Raw genomic sequence first — 18350 nt, 5'->3', positions numbered from 1 at the left:
CGTGGAGAATTATTCGATCCTGCTTTGCAAACGAAGTCTGGACGCACTTAAGCAACGACGATCACCGAACTAATGTGAAGAGATGGAAAAAGACGAGAGGGTAATTTAGACTTAAATTAATAATTGGCACCTTCAGGAAAATGTAGTAAAGTGATGTTTTAAGCAACTGGAAAAAGGGCAGCAACTGGAAAAAGAAGCGATGGCTAAACTCTGTCTATGAATGTAGAAATATCGTCCTCTCACCCCTGGTCAGCAGGTCTTGTGCTGTTCATAGCTAAGTATCTTAGCTAGCTAACCTGTTCCTATAGTCCGTGTGTGTAAAGAATAATAAATTATAGTTTGTTACGTAAAAAAACCGCAGCAGCCACGATGACTGAGGGCCTCAAAGACTGAAGTGCATCGCCCGCAAATCTACGGTGTGTCGTGTTATTATGATGATTGTGATGACGACGATGACGATACGATGGTGATGATGAAGCATTTCCTGGTCAATATGCATCGATTTGAATAAAAACATATCACACTTATGTCAAATGTGAATGACGAGCTTTGAAACAACAACCACCTGTTCTGTCAAGATTTTAAAAAAATGCATATTTTACGCAAACATTTGTTGGATTTACATGTGAATATTGTTAAAATAATATAAGTAATTTTACATCCACAATGGGGAACATTATTTGCAGTGTACAAATTATTTAAATTATGATTATATTTTTGGGTGAAAGAGCTGTTGAGGTGGATTACCTACACGGGACCAAATGAGAGCATGCATCAGTCATGGTAACAGCTCCTCTGTACACTGCACCTATCTCATTTTCTCTGTCTCTTGCCCTCTATCTCATCTCACCTTTCTCTATTTCTCATCTCCTTCCCTTCGCCTCTCACTTATCTTGTCTCCATTTATCTTTCTGTCGCCTCTTCTCCCCCATCATCTTTTTTTTTTTTTTGTCTTTCCACCTTCTTTTCTCTCATCTCTGCCCTCTTTATCCTTTGCTCTGTCTGGTCTATTGTGTCTTTTTCACTTTTTCACCTCCTCCATCCTTTTTCTCCCCTGTTTTATTTTGTATTCTTATCCCCCTGCTTCCTCTCCTCCTCCTTCATGTCAAATCTCTCTCTCTATCCTTTATTCTCATCCTGCTCTCTCAGTTCTCTTTTTTTCCCTGTTTGTCTGTCTTTTTCTATTTTGCCTACTTATCTCGCTTCCTCCCTCTCTTTCTTCCAGTCTGCTTCTCTGTCAATAGCGGCGCATTAGGTTTATTTACATACAGCCTGTCACTTCTGCCACAGAGATATTCTAATCCACAGCTGAGCCTTAGAGGAGTATAAACACAGTGTTTTTTGTAGACGCTGCTGACTGATTTTGGATCAGCCTCTAAAACACCAAATCCTCGGCCTTCATCACCTGCCACCGAATCAGCTTGAGAGCTAAACAAAGCGCCACTGACCGGCTTCAAGACAAACACTGACACTCAGTGGCCACAAAAGGAATCACAACCTCTATGACCACTTTTTGCCATGCAAATATGAATTATTATTTGCATTTAAAAGACTCTCATCCCCAGAAAATATAAGCTGTTTTCCACTGGGTTCCTCATGTGGATGTCTGATGTTTTAAGCTACAAAATATTGCACACATGATATATTTGTGCAAACCTGCAGCAGTCAGCTGATTAACATACTGAATATGAAGCAACTGCTTTTTTTCAGTGGCCCATATTTGCACTTTCCTCTGTGAAGCAGCTGCTCTATGACCTTTGACCTCCCATCAGTGATCGTTATAAGACAATCTATCATAAATAGACAGACACAAACATGAATTTATCACAAATCTTTCAGTTTTACTGTGATACTGTGATTTTACAGGTTACCGTGGGCTACAGCAGAGCTCTGGATTCAACCTGCTGGGATGATAATGTTTCCAAACAAGCAGAGAGAGAGATGGATAAAAAAACATGAAGAGCGAGAGGCAGTGAGATTAAGCGAGAGACAGAAACACATGTATTTTGAACTCCTTCTCACTTCTCCCTGCTTGTTTTCCATTTTTCCAAATATATAACGGTATTTTCGCACCTGAGACAATTTCTGCGAAAGCTGTGAAATACAGATAAAGGCGCGCGTTTGTGTGCGCGAGTGTGTTGAAGAGCGGCATGGAGTGTTTTTATGTCTGTCTGTCAGCATAATGAGACGCGCCAAATGCATGCAGGTACACACATGAACACACACACACACACAAACGTGCGCTCTGAGGATGCAGCTCCAGAGTCTTACTCACTAGATAATTATGACTGATGAGTGTGTCGGACACAGATGGGCTCACCAGGACTTAAAATACAGCAACACAAACAACGGGAAGCAGTGGAACAAAGCCCGAGAGACTGTGAACTATGAGGCAAAAATGTTTCTGTGTGAAATACACACTGAAGCACGGGAAGTCTGGTATACAGCTCCATAAAACCTTCTGCTTATGGAGGCATCTGAAACATCTTTAGGACACCACACTACTGAAGGAAGCACAGTTCTCTCCAAACATCCCAGATATGTGATCACTATTAAAACTGCACTGATATATCAGTGGGCTGACATATTGCAAATAAATCAAAAAACAAACGCTCAACAGGAAACTGCAGCAGTGAATATTTTGAGGTTCATACTTGATCTTGGAAGTGGCAGCGGTTAAATATTTGTTAAAAAAGTTCCATTTAGTAACAATTCTGGAGCTTTTGATCATATTGCATGATCTTCATCAGCCCAGATGTTCCATGTTCCATTTGATCAGTGCACTTTCAGGACTTTTTGTCCATAGTGGAGATTAAATTCCACGACAATACTGTTTCTGCTGATGGAGATCATATGATATGATAAAAAAACAAACAGAACATACATTAAAATGTTATATTAAAAGGATATTAATTACACATCTACGTCAAAAAGAATCAGAATTGGCCTCAAAAATCCCGTATTGGGTCAAGATGGGTTCTAATCCTAATCTCTCTCTAAATAGTTGATCCTGTTGTGGAGCTTCACATTTCAGACACATTTCACACAGCTTGTCTTCAAAAAGCCTATGTTAAAATCCGACAACAGAATAAGTAAATACTGTGAACTACTGAACGAAATAAGCTAAACCCTTTTTGTTATCCGTTACAACAAATCAAAACACGACCAAAGCTGTTTGTCTTGGTCTGAATACCACAGTGCATGTAATAAGCATGGCACTGACAAATCTATAGCAAAAAGTGATGCTACAAACAATCAATGTCCAATCAGCAAGGTCAAATGTCGCCAACAAATCAGTCATTTAATTGTAACCACGTGGAACCGCGAGAAAAGGCAGACAGGGAGAAGAGAGGAAGAGCTAGAAGAGGAAAGTTTAGAAAGAGAGTGAACTACAATACAATAGAGGGAGTGTGTATCTTAATGATAATTGTCATCCTACCTCCAGCGATGGCGGTTTTCTTGCCCACCGTGACAGTAATGGCAGTCGTAGCGATCGCTATCCTCCCTGCTGGTAGAGCAACACACACAATTAGCAAAAAGTTACAGGACTTTATCTATACATGCAGAAACAAGGGTGCATGCATTCACGTCACAAACACACAAAAAAAATTCCTTCCAAACATGAACACCTGCAAGAGTAAATGCATGCACAGGAGCTGAAAGGGAGAATGTTCTCACACACCGAATATATCGTTTGTAAGTCCATGAACACTAACCGCGATGGTGACAGCTGAAGTGTTAGCGCAGAGATGCCAAAATGTGTTTGGAAATATGAGGGTGACAGATTGAGTTGGACTCCGTAGGTAATATTCAATAAAGTCATGCATTCATCTTCTGTTGGTTGATTTCGCAGCCCTCGAGACAGCTGATGCCGAGTGTCAGCCCGCCAGAATCCAGCCTTTTTTTAGCATTTAGTCACAGAGCATGAAAGCTATAAGCTCACTCATAACAGAGGGACTGTGTGTGTGTTTATATTTCTGCTATTCAAACCTCTAAAGCAAATTATATCACATTCAGGTCATTTTTGACATATTGTAAGTAACAGAGGTATTACCCCAAAAATCTTTATGAAACCAGTTCCTTTACTTACCTAAACAGATAACTGAACCAGAAAGCTTTAATAGCCAGAAACACTGTGATTGCATGCTCATGCAGAGAGAGAGAGAGAGAGAGAGAGAGAGAGAGAGAGAGAGAGAGAGAGAGAGAGAGAGAGAATAAGAACAGAGATGGATGAAAAAGAAAGAAAAACGAGCCCACAGCACTTGTCATGCCTTGAAGTTAGGGGTTTGAGGAAGAACAGAACGAGGAGGCATGCCAAGTATGAATAGAAGTTTTCCTCTACCCTCCTCCTCTTCCGCCTCCCTTCCTTTTCTCCCTCCCTCCTCCGCTTGCAGCTCCACCTCCTCTGCACTCAAGGTGGCGCTATAGTCAGCCTCATAGTCCCTGAATATATCTGAACACAACAAACTGTATCCAGCCTCAGCCTAAAACACGTGTAAGACATTTTCTTTTATCATTTTGTACTACATTATGGCGGTATTATAACATTGTTCAGTATATTATGAATCTTAATTCTTATATCTTAAAATAGGACTTAGAAACAAGGCTTCTAATGTTTTAATGTTGTAAACTGTCGGGTTTCTTTTAAATGCAATGTCAGGATTTAAAAAGAAATCATCCATAGATTCAGTCCATATGGTATATAGTGACTGCTGTGAGGTTTTGATGCTGGGTGAACTAATAAACAGCATTAAAAATACAATCAGAAAACTACATTTAAGTGAGTGAGGAAGTGGATGTACACTTGCAATGTAATCTGTCATGGGGAGGGCAGTGTGATCAGCTTCATACTCCCTGTATATACTTTACTTCAACAAAATCACATTTAAGTCTGAACTATTTCGTCAAATTAAATGTTTGCCTCATATTTTTTGAAGCACTTTAAAAATACATTCATCCTAGCTGAGCTAAGTAGGAAAATTAAATACAGAGGCAGAGAAGGGTAAAGCTCAAAATCCCATATGTTACTGACTTTTATTACTAGACTACATATATGGATGAAGTTAAGTGTTAATATGATGTGATGATAAATATGATGATAGTAGCTGTTAACATTGTCTCTCTGGAGCAGCAAAAGAAGAAGAATATAAACCATGGTGAAGAAGAAACGACTATAAATAGAATATCCATAAAAACTAAACACTTTACGGTTGACTGGCTACTATTTTTCCAACTTTCCAAACTGGTGTTGGAAACAAACTGCATAAATATACAACAAAGTAAACAGAAGGGAGCCTCCTGGCTAGAGAAATGAGCCTGTCACTGAGAGATATTTGGCTCAACGTGCCGAACATGGCTGAGCAAATTGGAAATAAAAAAGCACAGAAAGTGTGTTGTGTATCCATGTGTGTGTGTGTGTGTGTGTGTGTGTGTGTGTGTGTGTGTGTGTGTGTGTGTGTGTGTGTGTGTGTGTGTGTGTGTGTGCTTGCTCAGTAAAGCTATCTCCACTACCTCTAGTCTCCTGTCTGGGCATGTAGTATAGAAACTTTCCAGCTGGGTACTCGGACGCTCTGCGGTACCACACTGGGAAATGGTCCAATGTGAACATATTCTCCATGTCTTCGGAGGTCAGGAAAGACCTGGGGAGAGATAAAAATTAACTGAAGCAAAAACATACTATCGACTGCCTACTTATGATGACAAAGAGGGAAGATCGAAAAGGAGGATGGAATAAAGAGAAATACAGAAAGATTTGGGCAAAGTTATGGAAAAAATAAAAGCTGCCCTTTCATTGACCACAAGGGGGCGAACTCTTACCTTACTGCAATTATCACTGTCACATAAAGAGTTATAATTCTTATCTTATTTAACCCAAGCTTTAAACCTGTGATGATGTGATGATATTTAATATGCAAAACGGCCGCGTCTTTCTTACTCACTTGCCGACTCTTTTCTCAACGCCGGCGTATCTCTGGAACCTCATCAGGCCCGAACGAGTCCCCAAGAATGCAGTTTCCACCCCGTCCTCCATACTGAGAGAGAGAGGGAGAGAAAATGAGACAGAAAAAGGCGGAGGTGGAGCAGATAAAAAAAAATCTGTCATCATGTAAAAAGTCGTAATTGTATTAATCAAACATTTACGCAGTGTGTGTCAATATTCACCCAGACGTGTTGAGCATGAGAGCGGTCCAGTAGGCTTCCATTGGAGCCGTTACCACGGCATCGAAGAGAGTTTGTTGCAACAACTTCATATCGCCTGTCGAGAGAGAGACAAAACCAACAGAAGCCAACAGTCACATCACAAATCACAGTTTATCCCCATAAAATCCAAGTTTAAGCGTCCACTTACACTCCAGATCTGGCTCTTTGCCAGTGAGGTAACGCACCACAGCCTCCAGCTGGGTCAGCTTCCGGTGGGCCGGGTCGATGTCCGTCTCACAGTAGGTCCTGCAGGCGCACACGATGTCACAAACATGGAGTGTATTTTAATGAAGAGCTACAACCACTTACACTGTTGGGAATGACATAATATCTATGGTCTGCTAGTTACGCAGGACTCACCATTCACTGGCTATCGTCAGGTCTGGAGCCAGTAAGTCATGGAGACCTGAAGTCAAAAAGAAAAGTGGACGGGACAGAGATGGTAAGAAAATCAGACACAAATCCAGAGAAACGAAGACAGAAGGGAAAGACTTACCGTCCTCGACAGAGACGTTTCCGGCGAAGATATATTTTCCATATCCTCTAGTCAGCACTATACCCAGACTGTCAAATACATAGAAGTCATTTGTTACTGGCAGGGTGAATCATGCTCATAATAACTGGTATTTCCTACAACACACATTTGTTGCTCCAGAACAAATGAAGAGACATGACTAACAGAGGCGCTGTGTTTTTGCTATTAATCCCTCACGGGTAACACAAGCGTCGCTTTGTTGGACAAGGTGGATATTTTAAAAGTTCCAAGTAATCCTGCTCAAGCCAATCGGACAAACCTGAACGGTGTCTCATTGATGACGGTGTAGAAGTAATCGTTCTTCAGGAAGATCACTCGTCTCTGTGAGAGAGTATAACAATTATATAGGGATAAAAGACATAATACAAGAAAAGACCCACATGAGGAGAGATCCAGACACACTCACAACAACTACTGTACTCACTCCTTTATCCACTGATGACCTCACGTCTATAGCCAACGTCCCAGCTTCTCCTTTAACCATGGCTGTCCTCAGCTGAAACGTAAGCATCACACGCTCAGCACATAAAGCTTGTTTCGTCACACCACGCTATGGATCCGAAACTATAACTCACTTTCTCGTCTGTGTCTTCCCATTCCACCTCGGCCAGATCAACGCTGTTATAATTGGGTTTTGGCTTGAGAACCTTCCCCTCTTTATACTGTCACACACACACACGGACAGACAACAAAAACCCATCCCGTGTTATCATAACTGGTTAATTGCAACGCATCTGTCAAGGAGGGTTATATGTTTCCAGCAGTTAACTACGATCTTGGTTTGTACCAGAGGTCGAAGGTCAGGGTGAGACAGGATGTAGCCGTTGTTGGTGATGAGGAAGGCGTAACCATGGATACCCAGCTGAAGGAGACAGAAAGAGATGAGGACACAACACACGACACCACGGGAAGTGTGTTGCGTGTTCATGAAGGCTGGTTTACCTTGTATCTCGGAGCTAATCTCATCAGCTCTTTCAAGGCCACGTCGGTTCCCACCACTCCCAGCAGAATCCCGTGAGACAGCTGCAGGAAACACACGGCAGGTTCATAAAACCCACACTTTCAGGTGGCATTTGTTGAGGGTGAAGGTATTCATGATGGTTAGAATGAACACTTACAGTCTCTTTTTTCTTGCTGAACACGGGCATGGCTACCGAGGTCATCAGGAGCAGGCTTTGAGCCTGACTGTTGAACAGCTGTGGGACACACACACACACAAACACAGACACTTAAATTAGTTTGCTCTAAATTAAGTCGTGGAGTTCATTCCTGTTGACTGAAGGTGGAAAATTAAATGGAACAGAGATGGATTGGAAGACAATATTTCACTTAATGATGACAAATCTGCCTGAACCAAACAATGCTAACCAAGCTAACTACAGAGGGAACGCAAAGAGAAGCTGAGAAATGTTACTACAAATGTCCTTTTGTAAAAGACGTTATGGAAGGAGTTAATGTAACGTTTCAAATACTAAATAAAACTAAAACTAAAACTAAAACTAAAAAGCTAAGTAATATTTTATCCTTAAGGTGAAATACAATGGAAACGTTAACGTAGCTAGGGTAGCTAACTGGAGGGTTAGCTTAACCAACGTTAGCATTTGAAGAAATGCTGGACACCAACATTAACAAAAAACTAACTACCTGACACCGCTGTAAACTGTAAGCTGACATTACAAATACAATTGTAGTTTATAAGGCTGACAACATTTTGTAGTTTGAATTACCTCTTTTGTGGTTGGTAACTGAAGGTGATGATGGATGAAAGACAACAAGAATGAGATGGCAGTGAAAAGATATGACACATATGGTTAAGATGAAAACACATTGAAATAAAGAAGGACATATAAACACATAAAAGCATGCAGATGCACTTGAATTTGAAAATGTATGTTCTCCTGTTTGAGCGAACTGGCCTGGGCTGAAATTGTGTTGCTAAATGTGCACCATTACAGGAATGTGAACCAAATATTGCGTTTATTATTTTAAAGATAATTTTTGCAAGTCAAGGAAGTTGCAGATGTAGTTCACCGAGAAGTTTGACACAAAACTAAATATTCGGCAAACTGCGACTTCTTTGAATTGAGATCTTCTCTCCTAGCAACAGCCTAGCAACTAAACAGAACATCATAGCAACCACGCAATTATACACTAGCAACTGCTACAAAAACAGCTTAGGAACAAAATAGCAACCCTGTTGGCTTCTGTCTGTCACTGTTAACTACCGTACATATTTTTCTCTGCTGCCTTACGGAAACTCTGTAATTGATCGCTAACAAAAGTAAAAACCCAGGCGTCTGACATTTTGATGACGTAAGTCAGATAACATTGTTGCGAGATAACAGTGTGTGTTGCCCAGCGACCAGACTGACCACGCTGTCCATATAGGCCTCAGTCCAGATGATGTCGTGATCGTGGTTGATGACCATTGGTCGGCTGAGGACATGGAGGTACTCCATGACATTTTCCTGGACGTCAGCCAGCGTGGAGACGTGTGTGTAGTAGCCTGCAGGACATACAAACACATTTACATACATAGCATATATCACAAATAAAAACAGACGTTTTTACCCTATTATTATTTATCTTACTACTTCAGGCGTTGGGTATTACATTCAGAGCAACAAACTCATTTATCTGACTTCAGAAAACCTTGTATTTAAGCTGTTTTAAATTAAAATAAACCAACTGCTTAAATCTGACATCAATGCAAATGTGCTTTTGGCATTTTTTAAAGCTTGGCTTAGTCTTAGGCATTTCTGCAACTGGGAGAGAATGACGTCAATGGGATACCTGCAGCGAAGCTGCTCGGCGACAACAGGCTACTGAAGCGCTGCCAGATATGAGCCGAGAACGTGGGCAACCTTTTACCCCTTCTTAACGTCTCCGTGAGAATATGATGAAGTCGACCTGCTCCCTCAAATAAAACTGAAACTGTATGTGTTTTTGCAGCAGGGTAACATTAAGTACGTGGGTCTATTTATGACAGATATATATATATATTCATTGTTGGCAGAAGTACGCAACAGACGGGAGGGCACCTGTTACCTGTTACACACAGAGACGCACATTTGGTATTTAATTTTGGCCAACGATGTGTTTACACTGTATCTTTGCTGATAATCAGGTATTAATCGGGGATTTTTCATGAGAACAGAGCGAGTGATTATTTTCAGTTCTGAGCTGCTGTGTGAACCCATGTAAATCACAAGAGGGCAGCACTTGATACTCTGTCAATACAGCACCACCCGGGAACACCACAGACCTCCTTTCTTGCTTAGTACAATGTGCCATTGTGTATTACTGTATTCCTTGTTAGCCTAAATGTTGTTGCAGGATTTAACCTAGCAACTTTTATGCCACAGAGTTGATTCCTCCCATTTACCCTTGTTGTTGCAGGCGATCCATTTAACGTTTTCAACAAACGTCATCTCTCGTCCAATCAGATAGGTGAACACTCGAACCTGGAGAGACAATACAGTGAGATGGAATAAGCCCTGTGCATAAATGCTGTCATTGATTTGTGTTTGTGTGGTTGCAGTACTTTTCACACGTGCGTCTGTGTGTGTGTGTGTGTGTGTCCTCGTCCTACCCTTCGTTCTGGCCAGTTGAACTCCTCAAAAACTTCCTGGAAGTCCTCCATGGCTCCGTCTGTTATCAGCATGATGGCCTGGTTACAGAGGCTGCCCTGGCCCAGCGCTGCAGCCTAAACACACAAACACTTTACGTGATATTGGACATTTGACGCTAAAGACCTAGCAGCTGCTGCGGTTGCTGCGCAGAGGCACAAACCTCGTTGAGGATCTTGAAAGACTCCTTCATTGCATCTTTCACTTTGCCCTCGCCTTTGACGTGAAGTCCCTCGACCAACAGCTTGAAATGCTGCAGAGACACACAACATGTAAACACATAGAGATATCATGACTTCATTATCCTTCTGGTACATGCAGGTGAAGGAGGTCATGAGAGATTGTGTGTGTAGTATAGAGGAGAGCAGAGAGGAGCGATAATCCCCGGCTCCCTGGCACACTGACCAATTACGTCAGTCACGACAACACCAGCTAATGAGGATGATTCAACACATGCACACACACACACACACACACACACACACCCACACACAAATAAATGGCCGGTTTCACTGACATATCCTTTGTGGGACTCTTAACAAAATTGTATATCGCGTAACTTTAAATTACAGCTGTAATAATTTATGCTTTATAATGTAAACGATACCCAAATGTAGCGAAGTTAAGTGGGACTCAATACGGTGATAATAGTTGTCAGGGGATGTCTTATATAACGGCCAGAAAACGGAGTCTGTAAATGTGTGTGTTGTAAGTGTGTCAGCCAACATCTGTAAGCCCATTCTGTTGCAGCCTGCCTCTCTTGGCATTAAACAAAGCAAATCTCTCGCCGACAAGTCATGTGACCTACTTAAATTTGTCAGCGGTCAGCAACCTCACCTGATCTGCGATGATGTGAAGGGGAGTGAAAGTAGGGCACACATCCAACACATAACGCACAGAGGGAGAGAGAGAGAGAGAGAGAGAGAGAGAGAGAGAGAGAGAGAGAGAGAGAGAGAGAGAGAGAGAGAGACTGAGCAGGTGTTGGTATATGAAAGAGGAGGGGGGGGGGGGGGGGGGCGCAAAGCAGCAGTGAAATAATGAGATATCAATGGTGTTGTACGCCAACATGTAAATAAAAGAAAAAATAGAGAGGATAAAAAGTGCAAAAGAAGGAACATTTTGTGGCTTTGTGACGAGATAAAAAAAAAGATGAGATGGAGAAGAGATGAAGAGATGTCAGTGGCTCATTGCTGTCACACTAAAAAAAAAAAGTATCAAGTAATTACGTGAAAGTTTCTTGTTATAACAATATCTTTTTCACGTTTTAACAAGATATTTATTACATGCAACACGATATTTATCATGTTATTACATGAAATGATCACGTTATTTCATGATATTGACATTTTCACGTTATAACATGAAAGTCTAGTCTCACTTGCTGGAAGTTGCGCTCTTCCTGCAGCAGCAACTAAACCAATATGGCATGTTGCATGCAGATTTATGCATTTGAAAATGCATCCAAGCTGGCTTGGTTGTGACTCAGTCCACTGTTCGCTCAAGATTCTCGATCCTCAAGGAGTGCAGCTGAGGTTAAGACGGCATCTAAGATGACGTCTTGTAAAAACGTGAAAAAATCATTATCATGAAGTAACATGATAATTACATGTAATAACATGATAAATTTCTTGTAAAAACGTGAAAATATCATATCTTGAAATAACGTGATATTTTCACGTTATAACGTGAAAAAATCATTATCATGAAATAACGTGATAATTACATGTAATAACATTACATTAAAACGTGAAAAAGATATTGTTATAACAAGAAACTTTCACGTAATTGCTTGATACTGAGCCTTTTTTTTTTTTTTTAGTGTGACAGCAATGCGCCACCGTACCACCATACCCTAAAACACGAACAAAGTCAGCAACTTTTACACAATTGAGCTGGTTCCAAGTTAAATCCTCTAACGAACAGGTGACGCACTGTTCCCTGTAACGTTTTCACTCTGATGCAGCGACAGCGTGATGCATTCAGAGGATTAGCGAATTAACAGCCTGTGATAAATAGTTTAGCCGGGGTTAAGTGAAATAATTAGCAGTCTAGCTTGTCTTAGCTGTGTGTGTGTGTGTGTTTGTGTGATGTTACCTCTCTGTTATCTAGATCCGCTTGAACCAGCGTGCCCTTGAAACAGGGCTCCACGTAGCGGACATAGTCACTGTACTGGAGAGAGAAAACACATGTAACTCAACAACAATCATAAAAATCATTTATAGATAGATGACAATGCATTTATGAAAAATGCTACTTTTCCACTAATCTTAATCAACTTCAAAGTCAACTGACATTACATTATTGCTTACAATAAAGTGTTAGATTGAAACCCCCCACTGAGGATATATCTCATTTTAAAATAAACCTCTGGTACAGATTCTGCTGTGTGGTCAGTCTGTCGAAAGACGTGTTGCTTTAAATTCAGTTCGAAATCAGCTTAAGGACAGTGGATTTGCAAGCGGCGTATGATTACACACACAGTAATACCAGGATAAACCATGCTTATTACACTGATTCGTAGTTGTACACGCGGCCAAAATCCTGAAAAACCTAAAAAAAAATAAAAGGAATTTGGAAGCTTTGATGTGACTGGAAGTAAACGCCTGGTGCGAGTGATAAGTCTGATGTGTGTGTTCTCCCAGCCTGGGTTCTGTGGCTGCGCAGTAGCTTGTTAGGTCGGTGTATTTCACCTCCAACGTCTCGCTCATTAGACACCGTCGCCCTCCGGTGAGACCCACTCTGTGTGTGTGAATGTGCACTTACAGCTATGATGTTGACAAAGTCATTTTCCCCCAGCGTGTCCAGGATTGTGTTGATGGTGTGTTTGGCTATGGTCAACCTGAGTCCCTTCATGCTGCCGCTGACGTCCACCACGATCACCACGTCTTTCGGCGAAGTGGCCGCCTGAATGTACCTGGAAACGGACAGAGAAGGCTTTATCTTTTGCCCATGACGTTCGCCCAAATCTCACCCGCGCAGAGACTCTGTTATTTTTTTTCCAGTAGTCTCGCAGGCAGACACAACAGGCTGAGTTTAAGCCTTATCCTTTTATGTTCTCCCTGAGGAGCAGGCTGAGTTCCTGGAACTCACTAAACAGTAATCTTTTCTAATTCAAACCATTATTTTACAGTCGGAAGAGCACAGGTTTAAAATAGTAGAATTAATTATGTGTTTAAGGGGCCTGCAGGTTCACTATCACACTGTCACTTGAATTTAATGGAGCCGTCATTAATGTCCACACTCTCATAGGTTTGGCTTTTTAAATCGACTCTCGTATGTTGCTGGTAACAAGGTCGAGCCAAATGTCTTCCTGTTGACCTCCATGTGTTGGCTTTATAGCTCATCTTCAGATTTGGCTAATGACTATTTCACACAGATATAAATATGCTATATTAAATTATCAATTGTGATAATGTAATGAAGCAACAGGAAATTATAAGCTTAGCTTCCTTTTGTCCCTCCTTAAACTAGAATGATTTTATTTTTTATTTATTTATTTTTTTTCATATTTGTATGACATATTTTATGTCATGTAAATATTGTACTTTGTATTTGAGGAAATTAAAGATCAAATCAAATAATAAACAGCCACACTAACGGCGCCCAATGACTGCTGTCTTGGAGTGTCAGAGCCCAGACTGGGGTTTGAGAGCTACAAAAGGCATCAATAAGGACGTAGAACTTGATGCCTCACCAGTTTCTGTTCCTGCAATCAAAGGTGACCACACCATTCTCATCTGGAATCCACTGGATCCCTGGAGACAGAGATAAAGATGGTGATTTAGTAAAAAGGGGGGTGGGATGACGGATGGACAAATTGATGCATGGATGGGTAGTGGCAGATTGTCAAATAATGAGTGATGAGGTAACGGATGAGTTAAACAAGCGCCACTAATCCTCCGCTAATTACACACACACACACACAGGAGGGAGTTCACCAGCAGCCATGGAAACTGAGTCATCACTACTGACAGACAGCTTCCTGCACCGTCAGTTGCTGTGTAAGTGCACTGTCTGGCTTGCGTGGCTGAACGTTTATCTGCCGCTCCGGTCGCGTTTGATGTCCGGAGTGCAGGATGCGTACGCACCTGGGTACAACCTGAAGAAGCCCGAGGCACTGCCAAAGTACTGCCAGGTCAGAGTGGGATCTTTCTGGAAGTTATCAATGAACACGTCGTTCAGAGCCTCAGACATATAGGCCCCGTTCAGGATGTCTGGATCTACGGAGAGAGAAAGAATACATCAGATGTATTAAACAGTATGTGCAAGGGACTGCTGCATGTGTGCATGCATGTGTGTGTGTGTACCTCTGTTGTAAACATTAGTCGGGACTTGTATGTTACTCAGTTGTGTGTTGACCGGCAGTTTGTTGAAGTGTTCGTTTTTTTCCAGAGCGAAATCTCCTCCCAGCGACACCGGGTTCCCTTCCCCATCCACCTTGTTGACCAGCATGGAGTTAAAGTACTCAAACTAGACGGAGCAGCAAAGGGAGAGGAGGTCATAGATTGTTTGATGTCTGTGTTAGAAGGGGTACTTGTTTCTTGTATTAAAGCATACTGCCACGTACTCGGAGTGTTTCATTGTACTCGTGGTAAAGGTCGGCGTCCTCTGCTGCGTCTGCTAACCTCTGTGACAAAAACACAGCGGGTTAAAGGATACACGAGCAGGTCGTGAAAAAGGAACACACGTCCGCAGTAGAACATGTCATTTACCTTGACTGATTTCATCTTCCTCCCGAGCATCTTCTCCATCTCCTCGGCAAAGTCCTTGACGAGCTCCTCTCCGTCCACCTCCTCTATCTTCACCACCGCCTCCACATCCTTGAATTTCTTCAACACAGACACAGTTGGCTCATTAACGAAGATGCTGACTTTCTTCAATCAATAAATGCAAGCGACCCAGACAGCATGGACTATGATACATTGCCTTCCACTTGACTACCAACTGAATCTGCTGTATTTGTTACATTTAAAGACCATGTACAACGTCTGGCTTAAATACAGAATGTAAAACGACAGACAGGGACACACATAGCCATGGAAGAGAGATCCTGGTATTATACAATTACACACACACACATCTACAGTTTGCAATCCAGATGGGGGTCAAGCCCTGACTTCATCCCCCTCCCCAGACCCCCCTCTGTAATCTGCAATATGACAGAGTGATTCCACGGGAACACCACCTACTACAAGCTGCGCCTCCTGACTGACAGATGTGCATGTTGTAAACATTTTCCTGCTAGTGGCTTTGTTCACTGCGCTGTTAAATTAAAGTCGTTTCCTAAATGTCATTTAAGGCACCCTGTGCTGTTGGTGCTTGTTAGTAGACTGGAGAAGATTCATTTCCGGGACGGGGATAAAAGCATCAGTTGTGATGACAGATTTCAAATGAGTGCGTTTCTTTTTTGTTGTTGTTGTTGGTGACTCATTTTCTATTACACTAAGATAATTACCCTGCATTAACAATGATGTAGGTCATTTCAAGGAAGTAGGCTTTTTCATGGGAAATCCCCAGTTCCCAGAGACCCAGACATGTGGAGTGATGGGAAAGGCCCCTTAGCAAGAACTAAAGAACTAAATTCCCAAATTGTCATTGAAAGTAAGATATATACTTTTTTACTTCAACTCTTTTTAATGTCCATTACTGTAGAGAAACAGCCAGGCTGAAATAGACAAATAGGAGAGACAAACTGATAAAATGGTAAAGGGGGCGATAAAGAGCTCTATTAAAAAACATTTCCAGCTAAAGTAAAGTTCTGACAATGTCCTATTCAGTTCACTCAGGCAAGAAGGCCGGGTCACTAAATGTTCCACAGATAACGAGAAAGCCATTGATTGGACAGAGGTGGGTGATTAATGGCTTCTTGCTGCAGACTTTAAACTAATGCGTCGGCTGCTTTTCACACATCACTGACTAAATAAAAGGGATAACGTGTGTAACCAAGAGACATCCACCGACATTACATATAAATATTGCTATTACTGATACTGTTTCTACAGCAACTGGTATTATTGCCAGCTGCATCTCCAACAACAACACCATCTCTTTGCTGCTACCGTTTCCGGTGGGGCTGCTCCATCACGTTAGTCAGTATTTTATATCCTGTGTGGTTTTCTCTCTGGACAATGTTTCCAAGAACTACACACTGAGGTTATCTGAGGTTAATCCAATACAATCACAAACAACAGCAGTACCACTGCTAGTGTGTGTTCTGGAAGAAATCTGCGGAAGTTGGGTATTTGTGCAGCTAGATTGGTTTGTGCAGAACAACAGGAAATGCGTGGTGAAACAAAAATGAAGACATGCGTAAATGTAGGTGCATGTCTCCGTGAGCACACAGTTTGTTTGTGTGTGTGTGTGTGTGTGTGTGTGTGTGTGTGTGGCAGATGGTGAATGGGCCTGCTAGGGATTCTACAAGGTGGCATGCAGAGGAAGCCTGCACATCCTAATTACTAAAAGTCTCTCTCACACACACACACACACACACACACACACACACACAACCTCTGCTTCAGTCTCTGAAGTAAGTCACAAAAATGAACGAGTCCAATTAAACCCAGTTCAAGGAGCTACAGTGCAGCCGTGCGGTATTTGATGTCTGTATTGTGAAGCCAGGTAAAAGTGAACACCAAAAATGTGCGCGAGTGCGTATGTGAGTGTTTTTATGTGCTTTTAGCCTAAGTGTGTCATCACATTGGTCTCTGGGCCATGTGCAGATGTTGTACAGCAAATGTATGCCAGTCAGTCGCGCTCCCATTGGCCAAACAGAGGTGAGGGGAGGGGGGCGCCCATCTCAGCCTGATCTGATGATGTCATGTGGTCTATATCCAACTCTCTCCATTACCGTCAAGTACATTTGTGTCTCAAATCGGAGAATCACTGCACTCAGCCGTCATTGTGAGGTCCAACTGTATTCTGTGTGTTAAAATAGCTGGTTACGTATTGAGACTGAGATGACAACCTCTATTCATGTGCCTTTGTCTGAGATGGACAAATACTGTATATGTGAGGGATAATCAATTAAAACTCAACTTCAACGATGTGTCTGCATGAAATGGGACATTTCTGAATGGGACTTCTCTCCCATTCAAAACACACGAAACCGAGTGCATTTGTGTGTCCGTCTTCCATCACGTGTGTGTGTGTGTGTGTGTTTGTACGTTTATGTGCGTGGTCTCTTACCTTCTGTAGCAGTTTAGCTCCAGAGTATCTGGCAGACAGGGCAGCTATCTCTTTGCCAAAGGACACGGCCCACTGCTGCACTCTGGACACACAGAAAATGAACCATGAATGCAAACCTCGTCTAAATGAAAGAGGCCATACGGTCCAATCAGGCGAAGGTATTTTTCCCCATCGTGGCAACCCTCAAAATGTACTTGCTTAGAAGTGATAAAGCGTCAACAAATGATCTGTTGTCCTTTATAATATCATTAGTTCTGACTGAGAAAGTCTTGCTTATTATTCTGACATGTTGGCAAATAAATGTGTTCATCATCGACTGGTAGAATTAGAGCTGTCACCTCTATATATTATGAATAGTTAGGATACGTTGCAGCAGCCTGAATTAATGCACTCTGAGGTAAAAGTCACAATCATCTCCATTAGCAATAACTCATTGTGTTTAAGATCTGAGAGAGGGAATCATATTTGAACAGCTTTGTGAAAAGATAAGGCCGGTATCTAAATCACCTTCTGGACAAATGATTTCAAAAAGGGCTAATAAGATTGTCCTTAAGTGAAGTCTGCAGTCAATCACGATAAGAGGTTATCCTGCATTCACCAATAATAGATTAAAACAGATTACAGTTAAGGTGACAGACAGTCTGCCGGGTCAACAGGTTACTCTGTGCTCAATAACATGCAGTAATTCTACAAATCCTTTATGTGAATGCAGCCAAGGAAAGGTAATAGGGGTTAGAGAGGAGACAGGATGTGACAGATGGCTCAACCTATGGGGAGTCAGCCAGCTCGCTGCTGGTTAG

General features: G+C 41.8%; 1 protein-coding gene across 9 annotated transcripts in view; it reads right to left on the bottom strand.

The window, feature by feature from the left end:
* Positions 1-18350, bottom strand: part of cacna2d4a (calcium channel, voltage-dependent, alpha 2/delta subunit 4a) — a 70216-nt gene that overhangs the window by 46814 nt on the left and 5052 nt on the right. For 2 of the 9 annotated variants that reach the window (XM_084039302.1, XM_084039306.1), the window contains exons 3-29: positions 17551-17632; positions 15078-15194; positions 14933-14992; positions 14673-14835; positions 14454-14585; positions 14060-14120; positions 13129-13279; positions 12460-12534; positions 10529-10618; positions 10329-10442; positions 10122-10200; positions 9109-9242; positions 8464-8481; positions 7855-7932; positions 7679-7759; positions 7524-7598; positions 7312-7398; positions 7161-7232; positions 6996-7057; positions 6698-6765; positions 6562-6607; positions 6350-6447; positions 6163-6256; positions 5940-6032; positions 5512-5639; positions 4343-4453; positions 3440-3508 (exon numbers count right to left, since the gene is read on the bottom strand). In XM_084039302.1, the coding sequence (XP_083895428.1) occupies positions 3440-3508; positions 4343-4453; positions 5512-5639; positions 5940-6032; positions 6163-6256; positions 6350-6447; positions 6562-6607; positions 6698-6765; positions 6996-7057; positions 7161-7232; positions 7312-7398; positions 7524-7598; positions 7679-7759; positions 7855-7932; positions 8464-8481; positions 9109-9242; positions 10122-10200; positions 10329-10442; positions 10529-10618; positions 12460-12534; positions 13129-13279; positions 14060-14120; positions 14454-14585; positions 14673-14835; positions 14933-14992; positions 15078-15194; positions 17551-17632 (2438 nt within the window). The remainder of the gene's footprint in view (positions 1-3439; positions 3509-4342; positions 4454-5511; positions 5640-5939; positions 6033-6162; positions 6257-6349; positions 6448-6561; positions 6608-6697; positions 6766-6995; positions 7058-7160; positions 7233-7311; positions 7399-7523; positions 7599-7678; positions 7760-7854; positions 7933-8463; positions 8482-9108; positions 9243-10121; positions 10201-10328; positions 10443-10528; positions 10619-12459; positions 12535-13128; positions 13280-14059; positions 14121-14453; positions 14586-14672; positions 14836-14932; positions 14993-15077; positions 15195-17550; positions 17633-18350) is intronic. The other 7 variants (XM_084039307.1, XM_084039309.1, XM_084039308.1 and 4 more) reach the window with 5 other exon arrangements.

Source organism: Eutrigla gurnardus (genome assembly GCF_963514095.1).
Source record: "Eutrigla gurnardus genome assembly, chromosome: 21".
NCBI classification, from domain to species: Eukaryota; Metazoa; Chordata; class Actinopteri; order Perciformes; family Triglidae; genus Eutrigla; species Eutrigla gurnardus.
This window is presented reverse-complemented; position numbering and strand designations above follow the sequence as displayed.